A 22670-nucleotide genomic window follows, 5' to 3' on the forward strand; every position below is an offset into this window, starting at 1 on the left:
TGTTTCATGTATTTTTTTTTATACTTGAACACAGGTCCTATAAAGTGAAAAGAGAGAACTCTGAAAATATGGCCAAAAAATAAATTTGTTGGATCCAAATCTTGTTTCAAATCATGGGGAGGGAAGGGCATGGTCTATTTGAAAAGGTGCGACTACTGGGTAGAGAGAGAAAAGAATTAAAACTAAGGGCATGTTCTATTTGAAAAGGTGCGACTACTGGGTAGAGAAAGAATTAAAACTAAGTAAGGGCACCCTAGGTAATTAGAAAAGTTTGTAAAATCTCTTACTTTCTTAACTGACAAACTTTTCTCCCAGAGTCAAGCCATTTGATAATCTGAAGGATCATTTTACACCTAATAAAGAACATACACTCTTCTCAATTTTCATTTCTACTTTAACCATCAGTACAATTGCAAAGCAGCTCTTCTCCTTCCCTCACAAAGGATGGAGTGAGTTTATATTCTCCCATCTCCCTTGACATATTGGCTTAAAATTTAATTTCCCTTAATGACAAGAACTATACATACTGGGGAGTAGACAGATTTACAAATCTATTTGTCTATATTGTGGAAGCTGGATTTCTGACCAAGAGAAATAACATACGTTAAACACACTCTGAAACTAAAAGGTTCTTGTCAAAGAAAGGGATGAATGAATGAATTTAAGACACTGCTCCCATGGAAACAGGCTTAGTAAAATGTCCTACTGGACTTTCAATGAATAATTAAAATGTCAGGAATACTACCATATTAAATATGGGCATGGTATAACAGAAACAGCACAGATTCAAATTCAAGAACCCTGGGTTGGAATCCCAGCTCTGCCACTTACTAGCTGAGTGTGTGTGGACTGGTTCCTTAACTTTCTACGGAGTCTTAGTTCTCATGCTCTCTAAGGTGAGGTCTAGACTATCTACTGCAGAAGGACACTGTGGCCCTTCAAAGAGACATCATACGTAAAGACGCCCAGGAATAGCTCATATAGCATCTGGAAAAGCTCAGCAAGAGTCAGGAAAATAAAATAAAAGGAGAAAAACTTGACTCTTTGGATTTTGCTTATTTATCCAGGTTCCATTTTCTCCTCTTTGCCCCATTTCTGTTCACCTCTGTGTACCCTACCCTATCAGCCTTTACACTTGTGGGTCATTCGTTTCTTTAGAAGTACTTCCCTTTGCCTTTCACACTCCTTGTTCTCTATGAGTTTGTTTGAATCAGTGAGTACTCAGATAGGAAAGACATATGACGGAGAGGAGAGAACATCAACCTTCACAAGCTAGAAAGCAGTTGTATTTCCAACAGAGAGGGGTGAGCTGGGATGTGGGCAGTCTCCTCAGCTGAGAGGGGGACGGTTAGCTTTTATAGGAAGGCATCTAGTTTCAAAGCCCAAAACTACTATGATATACATCTATCCTCATGACCTAAATTAACCAGTAGTTCTGCTTCTAAGGAGAGTGCCTGAAGTGTCTCCCCATGAAAGTGTTTATACATATCTTAACCCCACTCTAACTTTCACATCACTTGTAGAAGAGGACACAGTCCTACAGAAGTTGACTGTGCCCACTGTATAGATGAGGCATTCAGCTGTGGGACTCATAAGGGTTCACTGGACATACTCAACCCCTGTGTATCCCTGGGAGACACAGCAAATACAAACTCGCTCTCACTTACACGGAGCCAGGTCGCTGGTAGCCATTGCTTGAGGCAGTGTCTAGCCTTAACCTCCTGCACATTTTTGGAGGCAGGTCTGGGTTTGGTGGGGCTTTGGGCGTCTCTTTGGAACCTATGGAAGTTAGGCTTTGAATGGATCCACCATAGCTCTTGTTTCCTAAAAAGAAAGCCCAAGAAAAGAGGCAAGGTGCTATCAGACAAAATAATAGCAATAACACAGTACATGTGCATAACAAAAGGAAGCATTTTTCTCTGAGCCCAAATGAGAAGGTACAGAATGTTCTTTAAGCACAGCAGCCCATCACTCAGGGAGATCACAATCTACAGTAATTACAAAGACACCACCTCACAGAGATGGAAAGATCCAGGAAAAAAGTCACAGCACACAGGAGTTTTAAAAATCCTAGCTCAGGAACAAAGTAGATAAGCATTGTTAGTCTCTTCGCCATTAACTTCCCCCGTTTGATCATGCTGAATACTCAGGCGAGTGACACAGAGAAAATGACATCTTGCATAAGCTCCACTCTGGCTTACCCTCAGCTGCAGAGATGGATCTGAGAGACGAAGCTGAGGCTCTTTTCAGTCCTGAAAGCCCATAAGGCCCTTTCTTGGTCAGGTCTATGGGCGGGGAAGCATCCCCTGGGCTAGTGACCGAGGCAACACTCTGGCAATCAGATTCTGCATCTGTTCTGGTTGCATCTTCTCTAGAACTTGACTCAGGACTAGTTGTCCAGAGACCAAGACTCTTCTGTCCATTGGAAGGTGATGGGGATGCAATCCAAGGAATCCCTCCAGATTTCTCCCTGGGCTGGCAGGAGGCAGACTTTGTAGTGCTGTTTTGTTCAGAGGAGTGAGAGGAGAGTGACTCGATGCTACCCATGGGTGTGCTGTCTGGGCTGCTGCTATAGGAGTCACCTGAGCGGGGGTGGGAGAGAGGAAAGAACAGTGGCTCTCTGTTGAGAATAGCACCACCAAAACACTTCTGCTCTCCAACTCACTTGTGCTCCGTGGCCACCTGACCCCACTGAAGCAATAGGCCTTTACCTGGTATGGAGAACTGTCCTCAGTACCGGAGAAAGGCTTTAAAATAAGCATTTGAATTGGTGAGCACACTTTCTATACTATTCAAGGGAGATGTTTTATGTACCCTACCCCTATGAAATAATGTTACTTCTTGCAGCATTAGTGGGCTGACTTGAATTCAGACAAAATTTGCTTCTGAAACACGACTCACAGGTAAGAGAAGTAAGATTCCTTCATGATATTACAAGAAATCAATGGAAAGAAGGATATTAAAGACATATTTTGGCCTTCTTTTACTTTTCTGATCTTGGGTGATTCTGAGTTACAATGCATCCGAGTCCTTCATTCAAAGGCACCATTAAATGTCAGCTGCAAATTATAAGCTGCACATGATTTTTAAAGAAAGGACGTTTTCCTTTTCCTGCTAAGAATATAGTTACATAAGAAACTGGCTATTTAACTGGGTGGATTTTTTAACGTTCCTAAAAGTAAGGTGTAAGAAAAAAATCAGAGAAACTGTAATAAAGTCTTCAAATATATCTACATTAAAAACCAGTGTTTTCTATTAAATATTGATTGTGGGAAAAATTGGGAGAGGTGGCATGTATAAAATAAAATTAAAATGGCCACAGTTTACCACATGCTATGGGCTCAAGCTGCCACCCACCTCATCGTGGGGCTTGGCTCAGAATAGTAAGTTAGTGATAATGTGTGGCGTAGTTTCTCTTTTTATTTCTTTTCTCTGAGACACTTTGATACCCAAGAGATGATGCTTTAAGAACATAATGTGAAAGGAAGAAAGAAAATGACTGCTTCAGCCAGACTTTCTCTTGCTTTCCTCCCTACCACTTTGACAACAGGACAAAACCTGCTACAAAGTAGCACCCGATGTACTTAATCACACAGTTGCAGAAAAGGGGGCATTGAGCAAACCACTTTTGTCCTTTGTAGCAGTAATGAATTTGCTTGTCCAAGGTCCCTTGCAGCTAGCTATACTGACGGAGAATATACAAATGTCAGAAGAGGGGGGCAGGTGTTGGGGAGACAGCATCAGTAAGAACATCCTCTATGTCTACCTAATTACCAATAAGGTGAGGTAAGGCTGAATTAAAGAATGAAGAAAGCAGCTTCCTAGGCCAGCACACTTACTATCGGGTTCTGCCAAGCAGGGGGTATACCTCCCTCTGGGCTTCCGGGAGCCTGTGGAGAGGCAGATCGCTCGTGTCCTTCGGGATCCAGATCGAGACTGAGGCTGAGGAAGAGGAATGCTTGGGTCTGGGGCTGTATGAAAAATCTACATAGAAGAAAAATGGACCGAGGTCAAAAAAGGGTGAAATGGCCATTTTCGTCATAAAATAAGCTTTGAGAGTTATCAAACTATCTTAGAACTATATGCTACTTAATCAGTTGCATGGCAAGAGATCCTTGATACAAAAAATAAATATCCTAGAGCAATTATGACTTTCTTTTCCATTTACATTGGGTCATGTGTCTTCTCTGAGTTTTCTTTTTTATTCTCCTCCATTCCCCAACAGTAAAATTCAGAAGATTTTCCAATAATTTTAAGAAACCTTTCAAATACAAATAAATGTCTATGTCAAAACACACTGATTCCTTTTACTGTGATACTCTCTTTCTCTCTTCATGCTGAACATAACCCAAGGGAGAGGGGCTCATTCTGTATCATTTCCCCAGCTGAGCGGTCCCTTGCGTCTCAGGAGAAGGTGCTGTCATGCTCTTGGCCCTGAGCTGTCAAGGAATGTGACAAGCTGCAGGTAGAGGTCTGAGAACAGCTTCAGGATGCAGCCACGTGCTCTTGGGTTGTGAGAGAGCTTACAAACTTAGGTGGGCATAAAGGGTATTCTTCTACAGGCACTAAGATGGGAACCAGGGAAAGAGCGAGAGGCACAGTCATTCTCTCACAAGGACTAGATCAGACATAAATGAATCACAAATGTTTAGACCTTCAATGGCTGAATTTGCTTAATAATCCAATCAGTTTGGCTATCCCAATTTCCCATTTCCATAGTTATTCTAAGATCTTGCTCTTTTAAAGAAACCCTCAGGGATTGGATACAGAAAGAAAAAGACTCTGTTCCCTGAATTTTTTATTTTTTTTTAATTTAGAATATCACCTCTGCTGTATAATTAAGAGTCTAATTCCAGAAAGATAAAAAGGCTAAAATAGACTTAACCACAAAGTGATTCTAAAGTATTCTCTGAATATGAGCAAAAAACTGACCACATAAATGCTAACGGAGAAAATCTTGAAAAGTAAATGATAAAAGAGGAAAGGAAACTATCTACCTGGAGGATTTTGAGAAGCACTGAAAAACTGAACAAGAAAGAAGAAAATTAAAGTCCTCACGAAGAAGTAATTTATACAAAATTTACAAGACCAACATTTTACAGGAATCTGAGATCACAATGTGAAGCTCCTGGATGATACAAATGCAAAATTCCTTCTTCAAAGCAAGATACAAAATTTCATACTTTCATATGAAAATTCAGCCTACCTTTTCATAGTGCTCTATAAGAATTTCAACCACAATATTCTGAAATTTAATATTCATCATGGCAGCCACAGTTTCTTCCTGTGCTCTCATTAGGGTTGGGCCAAAAATGACACCAAGGTTTGAGACAGTCATGAGATTTTGTTGGCTGTGTAGTGATACTCTGCAAATAAGAGGAATAAAAATACCTTAAGCTAAATGTTTAATAATTATGAAATGTTCTCATCTATCAAGTTTCTGGCATAAATAAAATGTAAAATATGCCTCTATAGGCTAATTTCCCAAATAGTCAGCTTCAGCCACTCCCAATTTGCATTAGTGGGTATAGCCTAAAAAATTAACACTAGCCCAAGTAAAACATAATTACAAAGGCTAATCTATTGAAGGGAAAAATTTTGATATTTAAATCGAGTACAATCTCCCTAGAAAGATTATCAGCTGTTTGGTATTTTCTATGGTACTATACTTCTTTTAGAACAGATGGTTAAAAGTAGACTAGTTGTAATTATATTTGAATTCATGAAATTTATTATTGAGAACTTACTGCCAGGCATTTTCATAGATATTATTATGTTTAATCCTCCTAGGAAGTCAGTTTTTCCTATTGTACAGGTAAAAAATGTGAAGCTCCTAAAGTAAAAATGATGTACTCAAGGTCACAGCAAATTAGGGACAGAGATGCTATTTTAATTCAGGTCTCCTGAATGCAACTCAAAGGTTTCCTGGAGCTCCCCACGTAAGACAACTGGCCAACACATGTTTCCATCCTTCCTTCCTTCCTTCCATCCATCCATCCATCGTTCCTGAGTGCTTCCCTAGTGCTGGGCATTGTGCAAGGCAAACAGTAAGACAAGGAGATGTGGCAGCATCAGTGCTGGCTTGAAAATGGAAATGGAACGAAAGGGTTCTGATATTATTGACCTTAGCAAAGTAATCCCAGTAACTATCTAAAATGACTTTGACTAATTAACTAATTTGGAAATTGGATATATTATTAAGAGGAAACCTTGTTCACTTGACCCCCCCACCCTTCTATGTTAACCATTGCCTTTTCTATCTTACTCCCAGCCAAGTTGTTAGAATATAAAGTTCTAGGAAGGAGCACAACATAAGATTATGTTTATATCTGACTGAGTATGCATCAGTAACTACATTCCACACCCAGAAGTAAAATTTTATGGGGAATCCAGGATTTTGGATTACTCATGCAACTCTCGGCACAGGACAGGAAGAGCTGACTGTCCCATTGACTGAATTTTTCCCTTGTGCCCAAAAAAGTACTTGCTAAGAAGACTGTTGGTTACAGTAAGAAGAGTTTTTTTTATATAGCAAAATATTATATATTAATTGATTAATACGTATTAGAGAATCTACTAAGAAAGTAGTACATAAAGGCAGGAAGCCTGTCTGGATTCAAAGCTCGGATCCTTCCAACTTGGCAGCTGGGTACAGTCAGCCAAGATATTTCATATCTCTAGGTTTCAGTTTCCTCATCTATAAAGTATAAGAATAACAAGCAAGGGCCAGCCCAGTGGCGCAAGCAGTTAAGTGTGCGCGCTCCGCTGCAGCGGCCGGGGGTTCACCGGTTCCGATCCCGGGCGTGCACCGACACACAGCTTGGCAAGCCATGCTGTGGCTGTGTCCCATATAAAGTGGAGGAAGATGGGCACAGATGCTAGGCCAGGGCCAGTCTTCCTCAGCAAAAAAGAGGAGGACTGGCAGATGTTAGCACAGGGCTGATCTTCCTCACAAAACAAACCAAAAAAAAAAAAAAAAGAATAACAAACATTATAGGATTAAGAAAATTAAGTAATGAGTTAAATTAAATGAAATATGATCTCAAAATAATATTCTTCCCTGTAATTAAATTGGCTTTAGGCACTCTTGCCAAAATGTAAGAGTTCCTGGGAAGTAAACTGGAATATGATTAAGCTCGCTGGAAATAAATTTGGAAATCCTAAAAAAATGATCTGTTTTGAAAAGAAGAATTGATGCCTATGTTTTTCAAAAGATGGAATATTTTGATGACCAATTTTCTCTTCATTGAATTTCCCTTCTGCTGGGTTACCAAGTCGATACAGACCTCTCTCACCCTGCATTTCAGCCATTTCTGTACCTCATTCCCTCAATTTGTGTAAGGAACAGACACCCAACTGCACTTTTAAATATTTAGTGTCGAAGAAGAGACCACAGATGGTCTTTTTTTAAGGACAAAAAGAAAGGATTCTCAGAAACGAAGTAATGATTTATACTATGTTTCAGAGCTAATTAATAGAGATTTAGAATCAGTCCTTTAGTTGTTGGTCCTTTAGACAAGTAACCGATCAAGGTTATGGGTCTTAAATTCTCTTTTCTTCAGCCATGCTAGGTTGCCAGGGACCAAGAATGCTATTAGTTGTTTGTAGTTTACTTAAGTAAGTCATTGGTGATGTGGGCGCACATTCCACCGAAGCTGCTCAGTCAATGGACCTTTTATAGGTTCAAAAAAAGAGCCAGGAATGGTGGTGCACGATGGGCAAAAGAATTTTAAGCACTCTTCCATGGGCAAATATTCTCCCCTGCTATTCCCTGTATCAAAGCCACCACATTCACATTAAAGGGTGAAGCTTGTATTCATCTAACATTCTGGATAATGAAGCAAAAACACTTTATGTGACATTTGTAGCTTTTAAAAGCAAGTTTAAAAAGTCTTTGCTAGAAAATTAGCTTGAATACAGCAAGAGAATGAGAAATAAATACAGTGTGGTTAAATTTCATGAAAAGGTTACACAATTCAAAAAGATAATCAAGACTAATTCTGACCAAGGATACTGAGTCCTTCTCATTAACTAAAAAAGGTGTTGTCATGGGCAATAGTTAACAATGAACTTGAAATGATGTCATTTCTACTGGATTTCCTTCTTATTTCAAGGCAGGGTCAATTCATATTATCTCAAAGCCTACAAGTTAAGATGAGACTTATTAATATGTTATGTAGCACTATGTCAAGTGTGCATGGCTCAAATCAACATAAATTGGGTTCCTACTTCTAACAAATAAGGAAAGATTAATCATGTGATTGTGAATCATGGTACTCATTAAGATGGAAAATGTTCCTATTGGTAAATGAGGCTGTAAGGGAATTCTTAAGTTTAAAACCTGAATTTGGACTTTTGTTTCCAGTAGCATGGCAAACTTCTGGAATAAATGTGTGTGTGTGTGTGTGTGTGTGTGTGTGTGTGTGTGTGTGTGTGTGTGTCTCTCTCTCTCTCTCAATCTTTAGACAGATCTGTGATGGTTAATTTTATGTGTTAAATTTGCTAGGCCACAGTACCCAGACATTTGGTCAAACATAATTCTAGAAGTTTCTATGAAGGCATTTTTTAGATGAGAGTAACATTTAAATCAGCAGACTTTGAATAAAGCAGATTACTCTCCAAAATGTGGATGGGTCTCATCCAAACAGCTGAAGGTCTTAAGAGAGAAAGACTGAGGTCCCCTGAGGAAGAGGGAATTCTGCTTCCAGACTGCCCTGGATTCGAGCTGCAACATCAACTCTTCCCTAGGTCTCCAGCCTGCCAGCCTACCCTGCAGATTTCAGACTTACCGGCCTTCACAATTGTGCAGACCAATTCCTTGCAATCTATCAATCTCTCTCTCTCTCATAAATACACACACACATACGTGTATATAAGTCTATGTATGGAAGTGTGTAAGTGGATGTATATATGTATATATATACATACACAAACATCCTATTGGTTCTGTTTCTCTGGAGAAATTGACTAATACAATATCTATCTATCCTAGAGAGTTTCAAATACATAGATGAACTAACAGCAGAGTCAGAAAAATCTTCAGAGACCAAGAGATACTATGAATCCAAAGAAGGAAGCTAACACTAGAGTGCCAGTTTGACCTGGCAGAACCTGTCGATCCTTACAATGTACCTAAAAGAACTGGGAAAAAACTATATACTCCTTCATATATTTTTAAGTTGACATGCAAGTTTCTCATCATTACTTTAACAATTGCAAAGGATATAATTATTTGCATATTGTAAACCTACACAGGTACACACATACATACATATAGATATATCTGAAAAATAAACTGCTACACCATTTTTTAAGTACATTCAATGGACTCTGGTTAAAACAGCAATGTTGGGCTGGCCCCGTGGGTTAGCAGTTAAGTGTGCGCACTCCGCTGCTGGCGGCTGGGGTTCGGATCCCGGGCGCACACCGACGCACCGCTTCTCCAGCCATGCTGAGGCGGCGTCCCACATACAGCAACTAGAAGGATGTGCAGCTATGACATACAACTATCTACTGGGGTTTTGGGGGAAAAATAAATTAATTAATTAATTAAATTTAAAAAAAAAAAAGAAAAGCAAGTTGAAGTGTGTAAATTAAAAAAAAAAAAAAACCGCAATGCTACAGCACCATCATACGCTTTAAAAAGACACAAACAAGGTTAACTTCAACAGCTGACGAAGTAGTTAAGTGAACAATATGAGTCAGAGAATTACTTGACCAGGTGCTTTATTAAGATGTCCAGCATCTCTCTGTTTTTCTCTGGCAATCTGTGCACCAAGGCATGCACAGCCTCCACCCGGTAGTTCTGGTCATCAGATTCTGTAACATAACGGTTGGAAATGTTGAAGTTTTAATTGCATTCAAATTTGTACATAAACAATAATAATCTAAACATCATAACCACTCCCATCCCTCATGCCTTATAGGCATTGCTTCCTGTGGTAAGTATTACCACTATCATTTCCTAAGGCTTAGAGAGGTTGAGTAATCATCCATGGTCGTGAAGTTATTAAGTCAAATGAACCCAGTTCTATCTAAGCCAGACCTGTGGTCTTAGCTCTTGAACTATATACCTCCATACAACCATAACTCATCACTGGCTTTGGTTTTACAACACAAGGATAGAATAAAACCTTTAGCAATGTGAGTGATCATAGCAATTGTCACAGACTGCCTAAGGACCAGAGAAAGCAGGCATTCCTTCCCAAATTTTACAGATTCAAAGACAACAGGAAATCACTCTTTGAGGTGTCAGGATTATTACGCAAACATAGGCCTAGTAGATTTTAAGCCCATGCTGACAATGGTAAATCTGAAAAGCAAAAAATCATCTAAAGCAAGTCTAGTCTGCCAGGCAAAAGCCAAGATGCTGACATCTAGAAAAACATCTACCACTCCAGAATGAGGAATCTATTTAACATTCTCTCACTACAGTAAACAAATTCTGGGGTGACTGTCTACCCTGCCAAGCCCTTTCCCCAGAAAGTGCCCAACACATAAGGTTTATATTATGGGACCATCTCTTCTGGGCACAGCCATTTGGACATAAGGCATAAGAAAGAGCCTGGCTCAGGCTGGGCCAAACATGAGGTCTCTCCCAGGAGCTAGAATGGAGACACCATAACTCTGATCTGTCTGCTGAATATGTGAAAAAGCAGATCATGTAAAATCAGGGCTGACATGACCAAATGTGCTCCAGAGCCAAGAACACCTGACCAGAAGGGAAGACAAGAATGAGGCAGATGAGCAGCAAAGAGCAGAGATGAGAGATCCTCCAAAAAGAGCGAGGAGAGAAATGTCAATTCCCAACTTTGCAGTTCCTGGTTGCAGGCTCATGGAAGACCTGACTCATCCCCTGCCAGGGAATTCTATGGGATGCCTCGTAGTCTCTGAATAATTTCCCCTTTTTACAGGGCTGGATTTCTGTTGCTTGAAACCAAATAGTACCTAACTTTATTAACTTAACATCTAGTAAATGGGAGTATCCTCGACCCAGACAAAAGAGGGATTCTTATATATAAGAACACATTTTAACTATCATTGTTGCAGTGAATGATATGATCATTATTCGCCACAGAAGTGGAGAAAAAAATCTCGCAACCAAATGTTTGTATCAACAACCAGCTCAGTGAGCCATTTTAGCTAAGTGGTTCAAACGCCATTTGTTATAAAAAAAATGTTTTTCTGTGAGAAAGAATTCTAGGTGCAGAGTCAAAAAAACTGGCTCACAGCTCTGGTTTTGCCATGACTTTTCTAGTGTCCTTGGACAAAGTCACTTGCTCACTCTGGGTCCTAGTAGATAATAATGAGAAATTGGATTATCTATTTTCCAGGGTCTTATTCATCTAATGAAGATAGATTTCAATGAAGAGAAGGTAGAGGGGAGAGCTTTCAGGAGAAAGCTAAGTAGTACAGGTGTTTACACGATCACGTGGTCAAGTCATGTATGCTGGATTGAAAACCAAGGTCACTCAACTTTATCTGAGGCTTTTATCAGTAGACAACATTTCCTGTGACATTACAATGTGTAGTAGTAAACTAATGTAATTGATTTCTTTCTTGGATTGTGAAAAATACTTGTTACAGTCACACCTCATACATCTTAACAATGAAATGCTAACTCCTAATTGTTACAAACTGTGATGGGCTTAGGTGGTAACCTGGCATTTTGGTCTCAATGATTTAAAAGTACTATTTCTAACTTCTCAGGTTACATGTTTCTCACTGACCCCCTCCCCACAACAGGTTTTAATTAAACCTATCTATTCGTATCCCATTATGACAATCACAGATCTAAAGCAATGACATAGATATGTAATAATCATCAATAAATATAATATGGGGGCAAAGGGTTGGATGGAAGTGCCTGTTGTCTGCCAAAAATATGACTCTTCTCTCCAGATTTAGGAGTATAGCACGTGAGTATGTGTATGGTGGTGGCATAATTGACCGTACATATTTGTAGTCTTGTCTGTTGAATCATAAAGCTGCTCTTGTACCAAACTGATATTTATCAATCAAGTAAAATGTAATTAGAATAATTCCTCACAGCTCTTTCTAATCACACCACACTGTCACCACAATGAGGTTTTATTAAGTGACAAAATATTTTAGTTCATTCTGCAATTTACTTGCTTATAAACCACACTGTAAGCTATTAAGTATCAGACTGACAATTTTTCAAGCAATATATAGGGAAATCTTAACTAGCTAGTTTAAACTAATACCTCTAAGTAATACAGCATAAAACTACATCTATTATAATGTGTCTAATGGAAGTGTACTTACTAACAGCAACAATAAAGTCTTTGTGTAACTTGTAAGTCATCAGTGGTTCTGCAAGGCACCTACAATAGAGAAGGAAGCACACTTTAGAATGGCAGCTTCTTTTTATTTCCCCTGACCTTTCAGTGCTTCTTTAAGAACTGAGTGATCAGGCAGTTTGATATAGTCCTACTAGGCAAGCTCCAAGCAGTCCTGAAACGCAGACCTCAAAGACACCCATGCCCTTCAGCACTTCTTGTCACAACTGTATTAAAAGCAGAGCCTGGGAGACAATTTTTTCACTTTGTGAGAACTATTGGACCAGAGGAGCAAAACGCCTCTCAGATATGGAGATAACGGTTTAAAAAAAAAAAAAATTTCAATTTCAACTTATTTAAAAAAAAAAAAAAAATGAAAACTTCACAAATTTAATGTGAGAGAGAAATTATTTAGTATTCATAAAATATTGCAGCCTTTTAAGTTTATTATTTGAAAAGCCAAGTGTAGGTTCTAGAACACGAAACATAAACATTACCACCTTGTGCTATTTCACCTCCAGTGAAGGAATCGTGCTAAGGAGTGAAGCTTATGCACATGGGCTCCGACGAGTCACGTGGGGACAGTCCACGGAGGTGAGTGAGCGACCACATGCAGAGTGCCAGAAGCTAAACCCTCCTCACCTGAGGTAGTTTTTCAGCCCACTTGTTATTGTCTTATTATCCCACAGTTCAATATCAATGTCAATATCAGGAGGGGATTTTGGAGCTGAAAAGAATAAAAATAAGATGTTTAAACTGGGCAAGTCAAAATATCATTCTCACCATTAAGAAAATGGATAGAAACGTAACTATGTCAAAGAGAGAGGCAGTATTTCTTAGGATGCCAATGCAGTTAACTTGAGGATTGTTGTTTGTGTGAGTTGGTGCAAAGCTCACTGTGACACTAAACCTCAAAGATTTCTTGTGGAATAGTTTCCCAAATCAAACTACTGTTAATTGCTAACATCACAGAGTGCTTACCATGTGCTGGGCATGCTTCTAAGTGCTTTATGTGGATTAACATATCAAATCCTCCTAACTTTTAATGAGACAGGCACTATTATCATCCCCATTTTACAAATGAGGAGGCTGAGGCACTGACAGGTTAAGGAAATTACTCAATGTCACAAAGCTTTTTAGTGACCAAGTTAGGATTCCAAACCAGGCAATCTGAATCCAGTATCCATAAATCTCACTGCACCTCTAGCTAATCAAAAGACATTTGAGAAAAAGTTCAACATTATAAAAAGACCTCCTCTCAAATTCTGATTGTTCATCTTTTACAACTGAACATTAAAAACTGAATACAAATATTAATTTTAAATAACACTTGAAAATACTCGAAGACAAACAATAGGCTGTATCTGCAAGAAACCTATGGTTTAGATTACATGTAAGAATACAAAAATCAATTAAGTAACCAGCTTCATCCAAAACTTACAAAATGTGGTGTTCATGAGCTTCTGAACTTTGGAGTTCACGCCTCCTATTCGGTAGAGGCCTAAAATGGTGATGCCTAATGGGAAGGAAAAATACAATGAAATGGTTTGAGACACAGCTTCCCAAGACAGAACGTTAAAAACTCAGACATATGCCTACACAGAATTTGAAAGCTACTTATCCAATTTCCCAGTCTCACTTCAGCAAACCTACCCTAGAAATACCCATGAGACATCTATTTCTCAGAGCAGACAGTGAACAGTGATTTGAAAGTCTTTGAAGATCTTCAAAGTGGCAAAGTACATCTTCTTATTCACCGCTATTTGAATATAAAAAAGCAACAAAAATGGGAAGGGATGGTCAGTATTTCCCATCTTCCATTTCTTCAGTCTTGGAGTCCAGCATGTTGGACAGTTCGATGGCATTTCTATCTTCATTTTAAAGGTAAGGGAACACATTCAGAGGATTTAAGAAACCTGTTTAACTTCTCAAAACTTCTAAGTGGCAGCACCAAAATTTGACTCTAAATTTATAGAACTCCAAAGCCCAATATGAGGTTTGCTTTAGACAAGTTTTCCCGGAAGTGAAAGGGTCTAGGAGAGAGGTCATGACTAGAACGAGCGGAAGTGCTCAAATTGTGGTAGTGACTAAAATCAGGAAGGGAAATGGCGTAGGGAAGCAGAAGAGCCGAAGACCAGCTCCTTAGGAATCTTACCTTCCTAACGCTTGGGGAAAAAAAGAGGTGATTATAATAATAAATAATACAGAGTCCATCAATAAGAAGTAAAGGGAGGCCATATTACAAAAATTCATTAAAAAGAAGTATGTTGGTAGTATGATTTTGGGTAAGTTGAAGTTCAAAGTATAGCCATTTATGTAGTTGTATAATTTATACATTCATGTAATTCTAAAACTCATCTCATGTTAATAACTAAATACATTCTCATTTTCTGAGCAGATTCTACGTAAGAAGGGACCACACAACAGTAATGATGTATCTGTTAGGCAACACTGACCTCTTGTTTCCACAGCTTGAATGCATTTTCTTACAAAGTTGAAGCCCGCTTCATTCAAGTACACTGAAAGGAAAAGAAAATCCTATTAAGTGTTTCTGCTGAACTTACATTCCCCCGTCAGATGGCTCTGTTGTTTCATGACTCAATGGCACAGTGGTTATTGAGCTTATCAAATATTTTGGTTAGCGTCTGAATTTTTATTTTGGGGTAGAAGTAGAAGAGGGAAGTTCACATTCACCAAAATTATTATATCAATTTGCTTACTTAGAAACATAGATCCTTCACAGAAAGTAAATATGTTACATGGATCCCATCCATTTTTCCTAAAATTAGCATTATCCTTCACTACATATTTTTCCAGATGATAGAAGCAAATGTGATAAGAGTAAACCTTTACTTTGTGTTAATAACTATATTACAAAGCTATTCACATATTCTTTCCCATGGGATTCTCAAAACAACATTATGAAGTAGAGAGAAAGCTTTGCTATCTTAAGATGATTCACTAGGTTGCTGAAAACTTCTCTTTTCTTTGTTCTGAGATCTAGAGCCATATTCCAACTCAGGTCTCCTGAATTCAAGCCCAAGGTTCTTTCTATTGCGTTTTGTACCATTTTCAAAATAATTCAAAACATGCTTAGTAAGTCCACTAAAAATCCCCCAAAGATTCTACATTATGAAATAGCAATTTATTTTCATATTTTTTGCCAGATTTTCTTTAAATCTCTTCTAATTTTCTTATGGTTTGGGGGCCAGATGAAATTAGATTACTTGTTAAAAGTGAAAGAATTTAAGAACACTAACTAATGCTCAGAGGAAAAACTCAAATGCTTTTTTGGTACTATAATGAAAATTTTCATCATGTGTGGTGGAGATATGATATTTTTTAATATTCCCAAATAATAATACATGAAAACAATTCAAATCAATAAAAAATTAAAACTGGTTTCCATTTAAAGACAATAGATTAAACACATTCATGTGGCTCAACACAGATCCACAGATGAAAAATATATATCAAAAAATTATGCAAAAAAAATCAAGAAGGGGTACCAGCAACAGATGAAAGACTTTGAAAAAATCTTAGACATAGAAAACCACTGAAACTGAATTGACTGAGAGGTTCGAGAAATCTGTTGCCCTAATTTATTAGGTGTTGTTAACTGAAAAAAGTAATCTATGGGACAGACAATATGACCCAATTTCTTAAAATGTAAAAATTTGAAGGTATGAATGTTTCTACTTTATAGAGGAAAAAACTCTAGAAAAATCGACGTAAACTGCAAGTAAAAAAGAAGAGAACAGAAAGTAGAAATTGTTGTTTTTATTCATTGGACTTTGAAACTGTCTGCTATTTAAAAAAAATTTAGTTCTTTAGAAATTAAAAAAAAAAATCAATAGATGTAAAAATGTAAAATGCCAAAACTAAAATACATATTGCCACCAATAGGAAGTGGCTCATTTATTTCTGTGTCCTCAGTGTCCTAGGTCAAGTCAACAGAACTCAGTGAATGCTCTGGATGAACTCAACAAATGAGATTTAATGCATTAAATAAGCGTCTTATTAGAGTTGACTACCTGCATGAGAGTGGAGCTCCTTTTGGACCCCAAGAAGGGACTGCTTGCTTCCAATAACCCAAAATGCCAAGCACAACAGTATGCATTGAGATATTTAAAAATATTTATTGAACATCAATATAAAGTGAATGGCGAGTTGAGGAACCAATTATTAATTTGCATTTTAAACTACAAAAACTGAGCCAAAAAATGCAACTCTAAGTAAAAATGATATACTAGCATTTTTTTTTTAATAATTTTATTTATTTATTTATTTTTCCCTCAAAGCCCCAGTAGATAGTTGTATGTCGTAGTTGCACATCCCTCTAGTTGCTGCACGTGGGACGCGGCCTCAGCATGGCCGGAGAAGTAGTGCGTCGGTGTGCACCCAGGATGCGAACCCGGGCCGCCAGCAGCAGAGCGCGCGCACCCAACCGCTAAGCCACGGGGCCGGCCCTACTAGCATTTTTATATCAATTAAAACTGCAAGTTCCTTACATTTATAATGTTTGGTTTTTGAGGTCACATTGTTCAAATTTTCAATAAGAAAGATTAAAAGATGGGGCCGGCCCTGTGGCTTAGTGGTTAAGGGTGTGCGCTCCGCTACTGGCAGCCCGGGTTCGGATCCTGGGCACACACCGACGCACCGCTTCTCCGGCCATGCTATGGCCGCGTCCCACATACAGCAATTAGAAGGATGTGCAACTATGACATACAACTATCTACTGGGGCTTTGGGGAAAAAAAGGAAGGAGGACTGGCAATAGATGTTAGCTCAGAGCCGGTCTTCCTCAGCAAAAAGAGGAGGATTAGCACGGATGTTAGCTCAGGGCTGATCTTCCTCACACACAAAAAAAAAAGATTAAAAGAAAGAGAAAAACATTTTTTAAAAATTTCAGTAAAAATTGCCCTTGGTAAAATGAATGAAGATAACTGTGATATATAAAAACAGAATTTTTTTAAGTATCCATTTTGAGAAAAATAAGCAATAACCAGGCTATATCTTGAAAGTATACTGGGATATTTGGCAGCAATACCACAGTCTATTGTAATAAACTGATATCACAGACTCATTATGAAGAATAAAATCTTACAGACATTCCAGTCTGACTGCCAGGTCGTTCCATGGGTGCTCCTGTCCTGATGTGCTCCATGGATCTTATGCTTTAGCTCTCTTCACAGGAGTAAATGAAACAATCAATTCAGAGATGTGGAAGAATATACTGAGCTGGCAAAAATAACCATGCATTTTGTTTTGTTTCCTTTGAACACCCTTTGCTATTGTCTGAAAGAATACGGGGAGGTTCCATGGTGCAGAGATAGCGCCCAGCTTTGTTCAGAGTCAAGCCAACCTGGGGTTGGATCTCAGCTCTAGTATTTACTGCTGTATGAAGGGGAGTGTGCCTATTAACTTTTATGAACTCTAGTTCTTTCACATATAAAATGAGGGAAATAATAATACATAAGTTAAAGGGTTGTAGTACGATAAAGACAAAACCACCTGAAGCACTAAGAGTGCCAAACAATGAAACAAACCTAATTAAATGCTAGTTTCCTTCTCCATGTGCTCCTGTCCACACATTACTGCGATATGAAGGAAAATAGAAGAAGAAATGATAAAAGAAGTCAGTCATTATTCCTAACAAGATGAAAGAGACAGTAGTTACTCTCCCACTTACTAGCTGTATTACTGGACACAGTTTTAATCTCTCTGTGCCTCAGTTTCCTCTTCTATACAATAAGGATAATGGTAGTATCTTCTTCATAGGGCTCGTTACAGATGAAATACATTAACATTTGCAAAGCTCCTAGAATAGTGCTTGGAATTCAGTAAGTGCTACAGAATTGTTGGCTATTATCATCATCATCATTATTGGCTAGAGGAGAATGTAAATATCCACATATGTAAATTACACGAACAAGGCATTCTTTGGGCATGGCTGAAGTCACTAGGGCTTGAGGAACTGTGTGCCAGGAGTGTTATTTTTCAAAGAGGCATACTATGTTACTTATTTTAAGAACATTTGGGGCCAGAACAATGGCCTGCTTCTTTAAACAAATGTAGATCAGGCATAAACCACTCAGGCCCTGTGAATCTAGCTGGCTACTGCAAAGATAACAAGTTGGATATTAAAAAATGTCCCTGTGCTATCATTATACTTCAATAAATCACAATGAACAAACATATCCCTCACGGGAACTGAACAGACTGCAGTAGCCTGGGAGGACTGTTCACCCATACTTGCTGCCCCTTCCTGCAGGAAGACTATGCTTCTCAGCTCCCTCAAAGACAGGCTTGGTCATGTGATGTGCACTAGCCAATAAAATATGAATGGAAGTTACAAAGGTCATTATCCAGCAGACACTAAGAGCCAGTACGTAGCTTGCCATGTTCTTTTTCCCTCCGGCATAAGATCAGCAATGATACAGAAAAGAGGCTACTCCGTGAGCTTGGGTTCCAGAGCGAAAACTATGTATAAAAGAGACACAGCTGACCTGAATGGACAGCAGCATGATCCAGAAATGAACCTTTACTGTGGTAAGTCTCTGAGATTTGAGGATCATCTGTTACCACAGCATAACCTGGCCAGTTCTGATTTAATTATGTATAACTTAAACAGTTTGCTATGGCAAAAAGGACTAAATGAAATTAAGCCAATCCCCCCAAAGTAACTTGTCCTTGCTTAATTGGAATACATCCTTTTTTTTGGCTACTGACTTGTCAATTCATACCAAAAGGCAGCAAAGGGCAGTAGTGGCAGCATCCATTCATAGTTGCCTTGCAAACTACTGTTCAACAATGCCTTCACTCAAGCACCCAGCAGTTTCTGCTGAGGTCTGAGGAGAAGAGGTCAACATGGCTGAAACAAGCTACAGCGCGCACTGTCTCCCAGCGGCTATGTTAAGAGGCAATCATAAGGAGAGCTGTTTCTGAGACACGTCAGGGGCAGTAACATTCTGTAAAGGAAAACGAGCAACCTTCCAAAGCCATGAAAGGATTACTACACTTAATGTCAGGGCTAATGAGAATTCAACAAAATTGGTTCTCTCTAGCTTTAAAAAGAAAAACTGGGAATTCCTTAGTGTTTAAATGAAATGTCAATGGAAACAGTTCTTACTAAATCAAATCACACCATTAAAGGCTGATAATTTACCATAATTCTCTTTTAGCAGAGGACAAGGTACTCCTGCTGCAACCGTAGAGAGCGGAGCATACCCATCCTACATGGTAGAAATACAGATTGCTGAGTCAGGGCTCAGAGAAGACAGCCAATAAGTGCTTACTGATTCATGGCTTGCTAGTTATTGGTTTGTAGCTAGCTTGCTCAAGTACCCTCTCTGATGGCTTCTACAAAGGTTAGAGCTTCTCAGCTAACAGAAGCCACGTTCGTCAACTCCTCCCCAGGGCCCCTATGCCCTGTATCTCCCTGTTACAGAGAGGACCTGAGGGATATATGCAGAATACAACTACCACCAAATTCCCAGGAATTGAAATCCTATAATATTAATGATACTTGGTTTTCTGGGGGAGAAGCAGAAGACAGGCTAACTTAAAGAACTTTATTTATTCAATCAAAAGTTAAGTGCAAACATTATTTTTTCCTCTGGAAACTATTCAGGGCTAAAGCTTTCATTGAATCTCAACTAAAGTTTCCACACGGCAGTTTAGCAGCAAGAAAGCTATCAATCTCAACAGAATTCAAACAGCCATGAGGAAAAGAAAAATAATAGTCTTCCACACAGCCAGCAAAGCACAAGTCCTGTACCTTCAATTTCCCAGTAATTAAAAACCCAGCATGTCCTTACAGATGTAATCTACTTGGCCTTACAGTACATTCTCAGGGTTGACAAAACAAAGCAACACTTGTCTTTAATTTCTAATTCACTTTTCTAATCTGCCACTTCAGATTAAAAGGTCCCTTATCATAGACAACTAATATCATACTATATGCGGCTTGAAAGAAACAGAAAAAAGAAATGAGTGCATTTATTGGTGTTCATGATACCCATAGGACCTTTTTTCTTCTCCCTAAAGGATGAGCAGTTAACGCTTCACAGCCCTGGCCCAAATCGTTCCTTTTTCCTGCTCTGCCCATAAAGAGCACTTGAGCTATATGACCCTCCTCCTGGGTCTCAGTGACGGAAACAAAACTGTATTTGATCAGAGGCCTGGGGGAGGATGTGGTGAAGGAGGAGGATGTAACCTAGGAACGTCTGAGAACTTCCAGAACTAAACTATCTAAACAGCAGTACAAATATCAAAAACATTCATGACAGATGGCAATTGCCTAGGATAAGAATGAGCTTCATTTTTCTGTTTATTTTTGGGAAAACACATTCCTTAGGCACACATGTGTTTCATACACTGAAACAAACAGTGGCAGAAATTTAGAAATTTTGCTGGGAAATTTTGAAATTATCTTCTGGTCCAATCCCTTTGATTTTGTACGTGAGGACGGAATGTTAGGAGACTTTGTCACTACACAGTCAAATAGTGACTTTTATTAGCAGAAACATCATTTGAAAGGACTTCCTTTTTCCTATTCACAATACCTGCAATAAAGCAGATGCACAATTGTACACTGTTGAATTGAGTTGCATGAGAGAATTAGAACTAAGTACCCTTTCTTTCACAAGTCTCACTTTCTCTAGACCAAGGGTAGAAGGACCAGATGGAAAGCCATCACACAAAATTTATGTTTGAGTGGGACAAGGCTCAGGATACCAACAGAGAATGTCAAAGAAAGCCTAGGAAAAATGCCAACCGTCTCTGCCCCAGCTAACAACTAGTTCCAACGTGGGAATCTTGGGACAGAAAAGGTATGTCAAGGAAGATAATTTGTTTCTTTGAAAGATGAGCTTAAATGGCAGAATTATGAAGAAATATTGGTGAGCTCTTCTTTAACAAAACATCCCCAATGGCATGGTTTGAGAAACAGTTTAGTTCTAACCTTAACTGAATAACATCTGTTTAATATTGATGCCAGACATTACTACTCTCAAAATACATTCATTCCCAAAGTCCTGTAATTTCAAGAAAAGAATATTGTGGCATATTTTACAACCAGAAAAGTATTTGTGGATTCAATACCCTATAACTGACCAATACTTTAGTTCTTTTACTTGATGCCTTTTTCGTTAAGATGAGTCAAAACTTTCCTTCTCTATTGAATTACTCCAGTCTCAATTTATGGCATCTATACTCTGAAAACAGTAAATTAAGGGAAACTTTTTCATGTTAGGCTTGTAAAGAGAGTCTCATTACTCCATAGTCACAGCATAGTTTTACTCTTCATTTCATGGCATATGTTCTCTGTATATTCACAATATTTTAGGAAACTAGATAGTTCTTACTCTGCTGCTTTTAGGGTTTGCAGTGAAAGAACTGATGTTATACTACTTTTTTGTGTGTGTGTGAGGAAGATCAGCCCTGAGCTAACATCTATGACAATCCACCTCTTTTTTTGCTGAGGAAGACTGGCCCTGAGCTAACATCCGTGCCCATCTTCCTCCATTTTATATGGGACGCCACCACAGCATTGCCTGACAAGCGGTGCATCGCCACGCGCCCGGGATCCGAACCCGGGCCACCAGCAGCGGAGTGCAAGCACTTAACCACTACATCATGAGGCCGGCCCCTATACTACTTTTAATGGTTGACATTCAAAATAAAGTTTTACATCTTACCATTGTAAGCTTCATTACTATCTTCAACAGTTCAAAAACACAAATATATTCCATACAAAACTAATTTTCCAAAGGATAACAAGAGTATTTTAAGATAAACAGAACCCATCTGAATTACCAAGTCTATAAAGAAGCACTTCTCAAGGTGGCAAATGAATCAAGGCCAGTACTGGTTTCAAATACCAAGTCTGAGAGAGGTTACAGACTGAAATTGACATAGTGCCACTTTTGACAGGAATCAAATGTCAAAAAGGGACACACATATCTCAAAAAACAGGATGATGCATAGAAAAGTGGTGGAAGGGGCGAACACAAAGAAAGATATAAGCTGCTCTGAACTCATCACGTGATGAGCTCGCATGATTTATTCAAGACTGAAGAAAGAGGTCTGAGAACTTCACCATCACTGGAATATAATTCTGAATTGAAACAAATAAAATTCTGGACACGTCACTAGAAGAAAACATAATGCTGCTCTTAAGGTAGCAGGACCACGTGCCTGAATCTGGAATACTGTCTAGTGTTCAGCTACATCCTATGAGTCATTAAATCACTAGAAAAACAGCGGTTGATAAGACACATAGTAAAAGAGGAAAAGAGTAAAATTATAGCCTGAGCAAGAGATTCAAGGTACCATTAACAAATTTTAGGCCTTGATGTAGTAGAAT

At 38.7% G+C, this 22670-nt stretch overlaps 1 protein-coding gene across 3 annotated transcripts in view; it reads right to left on the reverse strand.

The window, feature by feature from the left end:
• The window catches only part of ARHGAP42 (Rho GTPase activating protein 42), a 258913-nt gene that overhangs the window by 16891 nt on the left and 219352 nt on the right, over positions 1-22670 (reverse strand). For all 3 annotated transcript variants that reach the window (XM_058545356.1, XM_058545358.1, XM_058545357.1), the window contains exons 13-21: positions 14759-14821; positions 13744-13818; positions 12945-13029; positions 12289-12347; positions 9714-9819; positions 5207-5366; positions 3840-3984; positions 2202-2582; positions 1668-1824 (exon numbers count right to left, since the gene is read on the reverse strand). In XM_058545356.1, the coding sequence (XP_058401339.1) occupies positions 1668-1824; positions 2202-2582; positions 3840-3984; positions 5207-5366; positions 9714-9819; positions 12289-12347; positions 12945-13029; positions 13744-13818; positions 14759-14821 (1231 nt within the window). The remainder of the gene's footprint in view (positions 1-1667; positions 1825-2201; positions 2583-3839; positions 3985-5206; positions 5367-9713; positions 9820-12288; positions 12348-12944; positions 13030-13743; positions 13819-14758; positions 14822-22670) is intronic.

The sequence above is a fragment of the Diceros bicornis genome, chromosome 7, assembly GCF_020826845.1.
Source record: "Diceros bicornis minor isolate mBicDic1 chromosome 7, mDicBic1.mat.cur, whole genome shotgun sequence".
Lineage (NCBI taxonomy): Eukaryota > Metazoa > Chordata > Mammalia > Perissodactyla > Rhinocerotidae > Diceros > Diceros bicornis.